Source organism: Argopecten irradians, chromosome 6 (genome assembly GCF_041381155.1).
Source record: "Argopecten irradians isolate NY chromosome 6, Ai_NY, whole genome shotgun sequence".
NCBI lineage: Eukaryota > Metazoa > Mollusca > Bivalvia > Pectinida > Pectinidae > Argopecten > Argopecten irradians.
The window spans coordinates 40,891,155-40,905,825 of record NC_091139.1 but is presented as its reverse complement, the minus strand read 5'-3'; the positions used below and the strand labels follow the sequence as shown (position 1 = coordinate 40,905,825).

General features: G+C 41.2%; 1 protein-coding gene across 5 annotated transcripts in view; it reads right to left on the bottom strand.

Annotated features, from left to right (window-relative positions):
* LOC138325896 (probable 3',5'-cyclic phosphodiesterase pde-5) overlaps nt 1-14,671 on the bottom strand; it is a 68,493-nt gene that overhangs the window by 43,193 nt on the left and 10,629 nt on the right. For all 5 annotated transcript variants that reach the window (XM_069271902.1, XM_069271901.1, XM_069271900.1 and 2 more), the window contains exon 2: nt 1,582-1,650. In XM_069271902.1, coding sequence (XP_069128003.1) covers nt 1,582-1,650 — 69 coding nt within the window. The remainder of the gene's footprint in view (nt 1-1,581; nt 1,651-14,671) is intronic.

The following is a 14,671-nucleotide window of genomic DNA, read 5'->3' as shown; positions in this document are numbered from 1 at the left end:
ATTAATTATTTAGATAGACCCAATGGATTGTCAAATATAGATGCGAAAATCGTACATAGATTAATTAAAACAGCATCGGTACTGATATCAATTTCAATTACTATTGTATCTTTCGCATAACATGAAGAATTTGATGTACTACGAACGTAATTATTTGGACTCGATCAAATTTAGAGCATAATTGCATCTTAAATGTTAACGAAATGATGAATCTGCGCAGAGGTATTTTTTCTTTGAAAAATTACACTAAAATACCATAGCCATTTGATTTCAACATATTTCATTTGTATCAAATATATACAATGGCATCGTAATAATTTCGCAGTACTCTATTCTATTCACTGTCCTTTCGTTGCATTTGTAATATATCCTTTTTATTCCTTTCGTCTGAAATACGATTGTATGGCTCCGATTTCTCGAAACAAAAGTGCAGACTAAGCTTTTCTCCTGATGAAGCAGTGTGAAAAATTTTGACTTCAGAGTTTTTTTGAGAAATCGGGGCTTGGCCTGTTTTTGTTGGGTTTTTTCTGCTAAAGAGTTACAGATATAACTGAAATGAGGACGAGAGAAAATGAGAGTTTTAACACTGTAAAAGCTCCCTAATCTGCCCGAACTATTTCAAGGCCGATTTAGATAGCGATCCTCACAGGCATCCCTCATCGCCCTCAGTGGTGTGTCTACTACACAGCGATACTAGTCTTATCGCTGGGGAGATGGCGCTGTAAGATTTCCTTTCTAATACATCAGCGAGCAGACGTAAGAACGATAAATCAAGGACGGCTTAACTTAACATGCATTTTATTTCACAAGTAAGGGAATGTTTCGCACTTTTTAATTGTGAGCGCAAGTATTGATGTGAGGTCTAAATGTGACTACAAAGTACTTGTGTATATTTCAAAATGTGTTGAAAATGTTAGTGTGAAAAAACCGATATTCATAGACAGTTCGCTACATCTCCATATTCAATTGATATATACTATCAGAGAGGAGAATGTGTACCTTTCAAAAATTATTTCATTATAAAAGAAAAATTAGTTATTTAATTTCCATTTGTACTTGTGAAGGAATGTAGATTTAAATAAACTTCATATACATTTGTTAGGTTTTTTATGAACTTTATGGGTAATGTAAGATTATTTTAGAAATAGCTAGGTCAGTAAAATGTTATTTACAATGCTGTGATTTACTAGCATTAATGGGAATATGTTCGTTTTTAATCTTTACTAAAACACAAACTGTAGAGTTGTTAGAAGGTATATGGTGATGATAAAGATACAAAATGAAGTCTCCGTTAATTATTATCAGCCATTTTACTTCAAGGTAATGTTACAATAAAATCCCTACATAAACTAATGTAGTATATTGTTCGTCCGAGTGGGGGGTCTTTGATTTTGACAAAATGAAACTGTCTCGAAATGATATTTTGAAAACATGCTAACAATTGATATTAATATCATTTATCCATAATCTAATATTTTGCTAATTAATTTTTACGCGACCACAACAATACTCCGCAAAATGTCGAAAATATTATCTCCCCTTACTAGGCGTTATATACTATATAGAGTAAGGGTTTCTTACCCGAATAGAAGCTTGTAGAACTGGTCAGGTGACTTCGGAAAGAACCGGACTGCATCTTTTGTTTTGAAACTGGAACAGAAAAAGAGATTAAATAAAGACTGTTATGATATTATTTCATACATTCAATCTTGTTTATAACAAGCATTTACGTTGACGTAAAATTTACTTCATTAATTAATGAAGGACAGCACGGCGGTGTCGTTTGTCACATTATTTCATGATAAACCATCCTCATATAAATATCAGCACGACATTATGATGTCAAGCATGTGTGAAGTTATTATTGATATGCCATGTATCGTTAATAGTGTGGACTAACGGGAATACGAATCCTTTCTACCCATGTATTTTCCAATATTTTGTGAAGCTTTACAACCTGTCGATAATGTGTGATTAATTCCGTCATCAACACATGGTCATTTGGTCCGCAGGTGTCAACTAGATGACGACCTAGATACAATAATAATTTTGTCAATAAACGTGAGTTCAACATGAAATAAAAAATACTTGACCATTTCTTTGTAGACAATCTTATTTTGTCTAAAGCGGATAAAAATGTAATAAGCGATGAGTATATTTGTGTATGACCAGGTTCAGAACTTTCTCTTATTGATGTATTTTCTCTACTTCTCTTGTTCGGGTGTCCAAGTCAGACTGTGTATATATACATGTATTAAAACAATGAGTCTTATCCCCATAACATTGCATATCCAGATGAAAATGCTAAATTAAACAGAAATAATTCACTTAAATACATCGCTTTGTCATAAACATCGAAACACAATTAAGTTTTTCAATATGTGATGTCGACAATATGATGAAAAATTCTGTTTTGTCGCCATATTTTGCTTACATTCACCAAAATACACAAGGGTCTCAGCTTCATTAATATATGCATTAGGACATTTCTTTAGGGTGTTAAATAACAATAATATGTTTATACTCATGAGAGACTATCTACAAATCAAAAGACAAAAATAATAATACATTTTATTTTTGTCGTATTTTGTTGTCATCACGTGATGTTTGTATACCAAACTAAAAGTAGAGATAACAGCATTACAACTGGTGGAAACTGCATATATTTTACCAGTTAAACATCAAATACTATACCAATATAGCTTTACCACTGGAAATTAAATATGTAAAACTCTTGTGAATGGAAACTAAATCCGTTATTTGAACTGCTCTACTGCGTAGTCACGTAATTTAACACCTATACGATTTCTTTTTGACAGGTTCATATAAAATTCACATCAAATTCAGACATAGTAAGAAGTCTAATTGAAAAGAAATGCATACCTGTATATCACCTGTATATTACCTGTATATCTACAGGTAGATAAGTCATTAAGATGTCTACTAGGTAAGCTATGATACAACATGAGTCACTGCCCATAACCCCACGTCAGTCATCAAAGGATATTAAAGAACACAGCTACTCACTATGGTGGATAGATAATGAGACTTTACTGGTCCATATGTTCATTAAATAGTTATAAAGAAATTACTAATGCATTTTTAACATTAATGCGGTTTTTTTCATACAATTTTTATAAGGAGTTACTTTACAAAAAAACAATGCCAGAAAACCTAATCGAATGTAATAGGATATAATCTGTGCCGTTTATATAACTGAAGAGGGTCTATATAAACACTAGATGGTTTATGATGGTCGTAGACTTTGCTTTGTTGTTATAGCGTAGTGACCTATTATTTTCATCAATTAAATCCTAATGTTATTCAATCTACTGACATTATACTACGAAACAGAAATGTCTTGAAGGATTCTTTACTGTAATATATTATTAGCCAATCAGAAACGAAGAAGTGATGTATTCATAAATTTATGCCATTAAATGCTGATTTTTCAAAATAAGAATACTTCTGTTTGAAATACACCATCGTAATTCTCTCTTATGAATAAGCAGTACAGTACTTAATGAATATTTAAAATTGCGGCGTCAATAACATGCGGTTGCAATACAGGCCATATTCGCGAATATATATTTTCGCGGTTCGCCGATTCCTAAAATTCTCCGACTTATTGTTTAGATACATTTATATGTTTTTGAATATTTAGCTCGTGCTTAGAATTCACGGGTTGCAGTGCATATCCTTTGGACGGCCGTAACGTATTTATACGTAATTATTCATTTGCCCCATTTCATGCACCCTTCTGGAGCCCCACTGAGACCGTTGAAAACTAAATACTAGTTTTTTGAAAAGAAGATGTTCATCCCTATATAGCATGTCAATATCGATTCGGTCATTGCATTAGTGACGTCACAAATCACCTTTGAACATGCCCAAATAAGTCAAAAATTGAGGTCTGAAATCCGGATTTTAGAGTGTGCCCGGAAACCTGTCGTTGTGAGCTTAATTATCAAGATACAGTCATGCAGATGGTCTTAAACGATAGAAGAGATATCAAAGTAAGAGAAAATAGAGAGAAAGGGAAAAGGAAGGGGAAAATAGCACCGATTTTTAAAATAAAGTCCCACGCGCAGGTTTCTGCCTCCCATGACCCGTGCGTGGTGACCTTTAGGGGACTTCCGGTGACTGTTTTTGCTTGTTTGTAGTGTGTATTGTTTGTTATCATCGTGAAAATGGCATGAAACCGAAATCTAGATGCAAACTGCTTTCATAGATGGCATTTGTAATAACCTACTATCAAAATTGAGTCAAGTCCTGCCGGCCGTCGAAAGAGTATAGCGAAAATATTCCGACCGCGGAATTCAACCGCTATACAATAAGGTGTAAAACTGGGCTTCTTTATAAGGGTAGATCTTTTTATTTTCTGAGACAAATCATTAATTCTTTCTCGGAACATCCGAAGCCTACGGTGGCTGGGAGCAGACATGAAATAAATAAAATTATTGCGTGGGAACGAAATAGTATTGCGTGGGAACGAAATATTATTGATTGGGAACGAAATATTATTGCATGGGAACGAAATATTATTGCGTGGGAACGAAATATTATTGCCTGGGAACGAAATATTATTGCGTGCCTGCCTATTTATTTATAAACAGTATTGATAGCTTTGGTTCGTGTCAGTTTTACGGCGCATCGACAGCCAAGGCTATTAGGGCCAAACTACAAGTCAAGCATTGACAGCATTAATGCCCTACATTATATCCTTGATAGTTAGTTACATAACTACAATAGTAGGTGATTTGTTATCCTGCTCTTGGCTTTTATACAGTATTCTGTTTATAGGTTTATGAAAAGCGAATTTCAGCCAGGTTTCGTTCTTTTTTAACAAGACGTACAGATCATGTATTTTTTATTTGGTGAAAGCATAGATGAATAATTATATACCATTGTTCTATTTTGTTTTATATGATTAATGAATCATGACAATACATTAAATATATATTATATAATTTCGCTGTTAATTACGTTTCAGTGCGCCTTTGAGTAATAAAAAGAATACTTATATCGTTTTATATCAATAGACAAAAAGCGTGCTGCTATCGGCCTTGGTGCTTGTATGGAAAGCGACCAAAGTATTCTTCACATGACTTTATGTTTTAAATACACAACTTAACAGATGGATAATAGCAAAATTGATCCCTTTTGACCCCGCCCCTCAGCCCCAGGGGGGGGGGGGGGTCAAAATTTTGAATCCCTACTCTAAAAGGATGCTACCATTGCATTATGAGCGTAATCCCATGTTTAGTTGCAGATAAGAAGTCGTTTATATGGAAATAGTCAAATTGACCACTTTTGATCACGCCCCTCAGGCCCCCTGAGAGTCAGCCCAATCATTTGTACAGTTTTGAATCCCCACCCTATAAGAAAGCTACCATTGCATTATGGGTGCTGTCCAATGCTTAATTTCAGAAAAGAAGTGGTTTATTTGGAAATAGCCAAATTGACCCCTTTTGACCCCGCCCCTCAGGCCCCATGAGGGTCAGCCCAATCATTTGTACAGTTTTAAATCCCCACCCTATAAGGAAGCTACCATTGCAGTATGGGTGCTATCCCATGCTTAATTTCAGAGAAGTCGTTTATATGGAAATAGCCAAATTGACCCCTCTTTACCCCGCCATTCAGTCCTCCGGGGGGTCAGCGTCATCATTTGTACAATTTTGGATCCCCACCCTATAAGGAAGCTACCAATCCATTATGGGTGCTATCCCATGCTTAATTTCAGAGAAGAAGTGGTTTATATGGAAATAGCTAATTTGAGCCATTTTGACCCCGCCCTTCAGGCCCCCAGGGGGTCAACCCCATCATTTGCACAATTTTGAATCCCCAACCTATAAGGAAGCTACCATTGCATTATGGGTGCGATCCCATTCTTAGATTTAGAGAAGTCGTTTATATGAAAAAAGCCAAATTGACCCCTTTTGACCCTATCCCTCAGGCCCACAGGGGTCAGCCCCATCATTTGTACAATTTTGAATCTCCACCCTATAAGGATGCTACCATTGCATTATGAGCGCTCTCCCGTGCTTAGTTGCAGAGAAGATGTCGTTTATATGGAATAGCCAAATTGATCCCTTTTGACCCCGCCCCTCAGACCCCCGGGGGTCTGCCCCATCATTTCCACAATTTTGAATCCCTACTCTATAAGGATGCTACCATTGCATTATGAGCGTAATCCCATGTTTAATTGCAGATAAGAAGTCGTTTATATGGAAATAGTCAAATTGACCACTTCTGTTCACGCCCCTCAAGCCCCGAGGGTCAGCCCAATCATTTGTATAGTTTTGAATCCCCACCCTATAAGGAAGCTACCATTGCATTATGGGTGCTATCCCATGCTTAATTTCAGAGAAGTAGTTTATATGGACAAAGCCAATTTGAGCCCTTTTGACCCTGTCCCTCAGGCCCCCTGAGGGTCAGCCCAATCATTTGTACAGTTTTGAATCCCCACCCTATAAGGAAGCTACCATTGCATTATGGGTGCTATCCGATGCTTAATTTCAGAGAAGAAGTCGTTTATATGGAAATAGCCAAATTGACCCCTCTTGACCCCGCCCTTCAGGCCCCCGGGGGGTCAGCGTCATCATTTGTACATCCCCACCCTATAAGGAAGCTACCATTGCATTATGATTGCTACCCAATGCTTAGTTACAGAGAAGAAGTGGTTTATATGGAAATAGCCAATTTGAGCCATTTTGACCCCGCCCTTCAGGCCCCCAGGGGGTCAGCCCCATCATTTGCACAATTTTGAATCCCCACCCTATAAGGAAGATACCATTGCATTATGGGTGCTATCCCATTCTTAGTTTTAGAGAAGTTGTTAATATGAAAAAAGCCAAATTGACCCCTTTTGACCCCATCCCTTAGGCCCACAGGGGTCACCCCCATCATTTGTACAATTTTGAATCCTCACCCTATATTGATGCTACCATTGCATTATGAGTGCTATCTCATTCTTAGTTTCAGAGAAGAAGTCGTTTATATGGAAATAGCCAAATTGACCCCTTTTGACCCCGTCCCTCAGACCCCCGGGGGTCTGCCCCATCATTTGCACAATTTTAAATCCCTACTCTATAAGGATGCTTTCATTGCATTATGAGCGTAATCCCATGTTTAGTTGCAGATAAGAAGTCTTTTATATGGAAATAGTCAAATTGACCACTTTTGTTCACGCCCCTCAGGCCCCGAAGGTCAGCCCAATCATTTGTATAGTTTTGAATCCCCACCCTATAAGGAGGCTACCATTGCATTATGGGTGCTATCCCATGCTTAATTTCAGAGAAGAAGTCGTTTATATGGAAATAGCCAAATTGACTCCTTTTGACCCCGCCTTTCAGGCCCCGGGGGGTCAGCGTCATCATTTGTACAATTTTGGATCCCCACCCTATAAGGAAGCTACCATTGCATTATGAGTGCTATCCCATGCTTAGTTTCAGAGAAGAAGTGGTTTATATGGAAATAGCCAAATTGACCCCTTTTGACCCCGCCCTTCAGGCCCCCGGGGGGTCAGCCCAATCATTTGTACAATTTTGAATCCCCACCCTATAAGGAAGCTACCATTGCATTATGGGTGCTATCCCATGCTTAATTTCAGAGAAGAAGTGGTTTATATGGAAATAGCCAAATTGACCCCTTTTGACCCCGCCCTTCAGGCCCCCAGGGGGTCAGCCCCATCATTTGTACATTTTGAATCCCCACCCTATAAGGAAGCTACCATTGCATTATGGGTGCTATCCCATGCTTAATTTCAGAGAAGAATCGTTTATATGGAAATAGCCAAATTGAGCCCCTTTTGACCCCGCCCTTCAGGCCCCCAGGGGGTCAGCCCCATCATTTGTACAATTTTGAATCCCCACCCTATAAGGAAGCTACCATTGCATTATGGTGCTATCCCATGCTTAGTTTAGAGAAGAAGTGGTTTATATGGAAATAGCCAAATTGACCCCTTTTGACCCCGCCCCTCAGGCCCCCGGAGGGGTCAGCCCCATCATTTGTACAATTTTGAATCCCCACCCTATAAGGAAGCTACCATTGCATTATGGGTGCTATCCCATTCTTAGTTTTAGAGAAGTCGTTTAATATGGAAATAAGCCAAATTGACCCCTTTTGACCCCATCCCTCAGGCCCACAGGGGTCACCCCCATCATTTGTACAATTTTGAATCCTCACCCTATAAGGATGCTACCATTGCATTATGAGTGCTATCCCATGCTTGGTTTCAGAGAAGAAGTCGTTTATATGGAAATAGCCAAATTGACCCCTTTTGACCCCGCCCCTCAGACCCCCGGGGGTCTGCCCCATCATTTGCACAATTTTAAATCCCTACTCTATAAGGATGCTTTCATTGCATTATGAGCGTAATCCCATGTTTAGTTGCAGATAAGAAGTCTTTTATATGGAAATAGTCAAATTGACCACTTTTGTTCACGCCCTCTCAGGCCCCGAGGGTCAACCCAATCATTTGTATATTTTTGAATCCCCACCCTATAAGGAGGCTACCATTGCATTATGGGTGCTATCCCATGCTTAGTTTCAGAGAAGAAGTCGTTTATATGGAAATAGCCAAATTGACCCCTTTTGACCCCGCCCTTCAGGCCCCGGGGGGTCAGCCCCATCATTTGTACAATTTTGAATCCCCACCCTATAAGGATGCTACCATTGCATTATGAGTGCTATCCCATTCTTAGTTTCAGAGAAGAAGTCGTTTATATGGAAATAGCCAAATTGACCCCTTTTGACCCCGCCCCTCAGGCCCCCGGGGGGTCAGCCCCATCATTTGTACAATTTTGAATCCCCACCCTATAAGGATGCTACCATTGCATTATGAGTGCTATCCCATGCTTAGTTTCAGAGAAGAAGTCGTTTATATGGAAATAGCCAAATTGACCCCTTTTGACCCCGCCCCTCAGGCCCCCGGGGGTCAGCCCATCATTTGTACAATTTTGAATCCCCACCCTATAAGGATGCTACCATTGCATTATGAGTGCTATCCCATGCTTAGTTTCAGAGAAGAAGTCGTTTATATGGAAATAGCCAAATTGACCCCTTTTGACCCCGCCCCTCAGGCCCCAGGGGGGTCAGCCCCATCATTTGTACAATTTTGAATCCCCACCCTATAAGGAAGCTACCATTGCATTATGGGTGCTATCCCATGCTTAGTTTCAGAGAAGAAGTTGTTTATATGGAAATAGCCAAATTGACCCCTTTTGACCCCGCCCCTCAGGCCCCCATGAGGGTCAGCCCAATCATTTGTACAGTTTTAATCCCCACCCTATAAGGAAGCTACCATTGCATTATGGGTGCTATCCCATGCTTAATTTCAGAGAAGAAGTCGTTTATATGGAAATAGCCAAATTGACCCCTTTTGACCCCGCCCTCAGCCCCCGGGGGGTCAGCCCAATCATTTGTACAATTTTGAATCCCCACCCTATAAGGATGCTACCATTGCATTATGGGTGCTATCCCATGCTTAGTTTCAGAGAAGAAGTCGTTTATATGGAAATAGCCAAATTGACCCCTTTTGACCCCGCCCCTTCAGGCCCCCCGGGGGTCAGCCCCATCATTTGTACAATTTTGAATCCCCACCCTATAAGGATGCTACCATTGCATTATGGGTGCTATCCCATGCTTAGTTTCAGAGAAGAAGTCGTTTATATGGAAATAGCCAAATTGACCCCTTTTGACCCCGCCCCTCAGGCCCCCGGGGGGTCAGCCCCATCATTTGTACAATTTTGAATCCCCACCCTATAAGGATGCTACCATTGCATTATGGGTGCTATCCCATGCTTAGTTTCAGAGAAGAAGTCGTTTATATGGAAATAGCCAAATTGACCCCTTTTGACCCCGCCCCTCAGGCCCCCGGGGGTCAGCCCCATCATTTGTACAATTTTGAATCCCCACCCTATAAGGATGCTACCATTGCATTATGAGTGCTAATCCCATGATTAATTTCAGAGAAGAAGTCGTTTATATGGAAATAGCCAAATTGACCCCTTTTGACCCCCCTCAGGCCCCGAGGGTCAGCCCAATCATTTGTACAGTTTTGAATCCCCACCCTATAAGGATGCTACCATTGCATTATGGGTGCTATCCCATGCTTAATTTCAGAGAAGAAGTCGTTTATATGGAAATAGCCAATTTGACCCCCTTTTGACCCCGCCCCTCAGGCCCCCTGAGGGTCAGCCCATCATTTGTACAGTTTTGAATCCCCACCCTATAAGGAAGCTACCATTGCATTATGGGTGCTATCCCATGCTTAATTTCAGAGAAGAAGTCGTTTATATGGAAATAGCCAATTTGAGCCCTTTTGACCCCCCCGCCCTTCAGGCCCCGGGGGGTCAGCCAGTCATCATTTGTACATTTACATCCCCACCCTATAAGGAAGCTACCATTGCATTATGATTGCTACCCAATGCTTAGTTACAGAGAAGAAGTGGTTTATATGGAAATAGCCAATTTGAGCCATTTTGACCCCGCCCTTCAGGCCCCCAGGGGGTCAGCCCCATCATTTGCACAATTTTGAATCCCCACCCTATAAGGAAGATACCATTGCATTATGGGTGCTATCCCATTCTTAGTTTTAGAGAAGTTGTTAATATGAAAAAAGCCAAATTGACCCCTTTTGATCCCCATCCCTTAGGCCCACAGGGGTCACCCCCATCATTTGTACAATTTTGAATCCTCACCCTATATTGATGCTACCATTGCATTATGAGTGCTATCTCATTCTTAGTTTCAGAGAAGAAGTCGTTTATATGGAAATAGCCAAATTGACCCCTTTTGACCCCGTCCCTCAGACCCCCGGGGGTCTGCCCCATCACTTGCACAATTTTAAATCCCTACTCTATAAGGATGCTTTCATTGCATTATGAGCGTAATCCCATGTTTAGTTGCAGATAAGAAGTCTTTTATATGGAAATAGTCAAATTGACCACTTTTGTTCACGCCCCTCAGGCCCCGAAGGTCAGCCCAATCATTTGTATAGTTTTGAATCCCCACCCTATAAGGAGGCTACCATTGCATTATGGGTGCTATCCCATGCTTAATTTCAGAGAAGAAGTGGTTTATATGGAAATAGACAAATTGACCCCTTTTGACCCCGCCCCTCAGGCCCCATGAGGGTCAGCCCAATCATTTGTACAGTTTTGAATCCCCACCCTATAAGGAAGCTACCATTGCATTATGGGTACTATCCCATTCTTAGTTTTAGAGAAGTCGTTAATATGAAAAAAGCCAAATTGGCCCCTTTTGACCCCATTCCTCAGGCCCACAGGGTTCACCCCCATCATTTGTACAATTTTGAATCTCCACCCTATAACGATGCTACCATTGCATTATGAGTGCTATCTCATTCTTAGTTTCAGAGAAGAAGTCGTTTGTATGGAAATAGCCAAATTTACCCCTTTTGACCCCGTCCCTCAGACCCCCGGGGGTCTGCCTTATCATTTGCAAAATTTTGAATCCCTACTCTAAAAGGATGCTACCATTGCATTATGAGCATAATCCAATGTTTAGTTGCAGATAAGAAGTCGTTTATATGGAAATAGTCAAATTGACCACTTTTGATCACGCCCCTCAGGCCCCCTGAGAGTCAGCCCAATCATTTGTACAGTTTTGAATCCCCACCCTATAAGAAAGCTACCATTGCATTATGGGTGCTGTCCAATGCTTAATTTCAGAAAAGAAGTGGTTTATATGGAAATAGCCAAATTGACCCCTTTTGACCCCGCCCCTCAGGCCCCATGAGGGTCAGCCCAATCATTTGTACAGTTTTAAATCCCCACCCTATAAGGAAGCTACCATTGCAGTATGGGTGCTATCCCATGCTTAATTTCAGAGAAGTCGTTTATATGGAAATAGCCAAATTGACCCCTCTTTACCCCGCCATTCAGGCCTCCGGGGGGTCAGCGTCATCATTTGTACAATTTTGGATCCCCACCCTATAAGGAAGCTACCATTCCATTATGGGTGCTATCCCATGCTTAATTTCAGAGAAGAAGTGGTTTATATGGAAATAGCTAATTTGAGCCATTTTGACCCCGCCCTTCAGGCCCCCAGGGGGTCAGCCCCATCATTTGCACAATTTTGAATCCCCACCCTATAAGGAAGCTACCATTGCATTATGGGTGCTATCCCATTCTTAGTTTTAGAGAAGTCGTTTATATGAAAAAAGCCAAATTGACCCCTTTTGACCCTATCCCTCAGGCCCACAGGGGTCAGCCCCATCATTTGAACAATTTTGAATCCCTACTCTATAAGGATGCTACCATTGCATTATGAGCGTAATCCCATGTTTAGTTGCAGATAAGAAGTCGTTTATATGGAAATAGTCAAATTGACCACTTCTGTTCACGCCCCTCAAGCCCCGAGGGTCAGCCCAATCATTTGTATAGTTTTGAATCCCCACCCTATAAGGAAGCTACCATTGCATTATGGGTGCTATCCCATGCTTAATTTCAGAGAAGAAGTGGTTTATATGGAAAAAGCCAATTTGAGCCCTTTTGACCCTGTCCCTCAGGCCCCCTGAGGGTCAGCCCAATCATTTGTACAGTTTTGAATCCCCACCCTATAAGGAAGCTACCATTGCATTATGGGTGCTATCCCATGCTTAATTTCAGAGAAGAAGTCGTTTATATGGAAATAGCCAAATTGACCCCTCTTGACCCCGCCCTTCAGGCCCCCGGGGGGTCAGCGTCATCATTTGTACATCCCCACCCTATAAGGAAGCTACCATTGCATTATGATTGCTAACCAATGCTTAGTTACAGAGAAGAAGTGGTTTATATGGAAATAGCCAAATTGACCCCTCTTGACCCCGCCCTTCAGGCCCCCGGGGGGTCAGCGTCATCATTTGTACAATTTTGGATCCCCACCCTATAAGGAAGCTACCATTGCATTATGATTGCTACCCAAAGTATGGAAATAGCCAATTTGATCCATTTTGACCCCGCCCTTCAGGCCCTCAGGGGGTCAGCCCCATCATTTGCACAAATTTGAATCCCCACCCTATAAGGAAGATACCATTGCATTATGGGTGCTATCCCATTCTTAGTTTTAGAGAAGTCGTTTATATGAAAAAAGCCAAATTGACCCCTTTGACCCCATCCCTTAGGCCCACAGGGGTCACCCCCATCATTTGTACAATTTTGAATCCCCACCCTATATTGATGCTACCATTGCATTATGAGTGCTATTTCATTCTTAGTTTCAGAGAAGAAGTCGTTTATATGGAAATAGCCAAATTGACCCCTTTTGACCCCGCCCTTTAGGCCCCCAGGGGGTCAACCCCATCATTTGCACAATTTTGAATCCCTACTCTATAAGGATGCTACCATTGCATTATGAGCGTAATCCCATGTTTAGTTGCAGATAAGAAGTCGTTTATATGGAAATAGTCAAATTGACCACTTTTGATCACGCCCCTCAGGCCCCCTGAGGGTCAGCCCAATCATTTGTACAGTTTTGAATCCCCACCCTATAAGGTAGCTACCATCGCATTATGGGTACTGTCCAATGTTTAATTTCAGAAAAGAGGTGGTTTATATGGAAATAGCCAAATTGATCCCTTTTGACCCCATCCCTCAGGCCCACAGGGGTCACCCCCGTCATTTGTACAATTTTGAATCTCCACCCTTTAAGGATGCTACCATTACATTATGAGCGCTCCCCCATGCTTAGTTGCAGAGAAGAAGTCGTTTATATGGAATAGCCAAATTGATCCCTTTTGACCCCGCCCCTCAGACCCCCGGGGGTCTGCCCCATCATTTGCACAATTTTGAATCCCTACTCTATAAGGATGCTACCATTGCATTATGAGCGTAATCCCATGTTTAGTTGCAGATAAGAAGTCGTTTATATGGAAATAGTCAAATTGACCACTTTTGTTCACGCCCCTCAAGCCCCGAGGGTCATCCCAATCATTTGTATAGTTTTGAATCCCCACCCTATAAGGAAGCTACCATTGCATTATGGGTGCTATCCCATATGGAAATAGCCAATTCGAGCAATTTTGACCCCGCCACTCAGGCCCCCTGAGGGTCAGCCCAATCATTTGTACAGTTTTGAATCCCCACCCTATAAGGAAGCTACCATTGCATTATGAGTGCTATCCCATGCTTAATTTCAGAGAAGAAGTCGTTTATATGGAAATAGCCAAATTAACCCCTCTTGGCCCCCCGGGGGGTCAGCGTCATCATTTGTACAATTTCGGATCCCCACCCTTTCCCATGCTTAGTTTCAGAGAAGACGTCATTTATATGGAAATAGCCAAATTGCCGCCCGCCTCTCAGGCCGCGGTGGGTCAGTCCATCATTTGTACAATTTTCAGTTAGTAGCCTATAAGAATGCCACCAGTCAAATTTTGTTGAAATCCGAGCAGCGGTTATGGAGAAGAAGTCGATTGTTGACGGACGACGGACGACAGACGCCGGACGTCGACGCCGGACGCTGCGGTATCCCATAAGCTCACATTGGTCCTTCGGACCAGGTGAGCTAATAAATGTAAAAGCTGTTTATAAACAGTATTGTGATATATCAGTTTAGTTTTAGATTTTAATTTTCTTACATTTATTTCAATTGACAGATTGCCTGGCGGAGTGTAGCCTTATCGCGTACCATACAATGCACGTGGTGTTTGATTGACAGCTGGCAAACC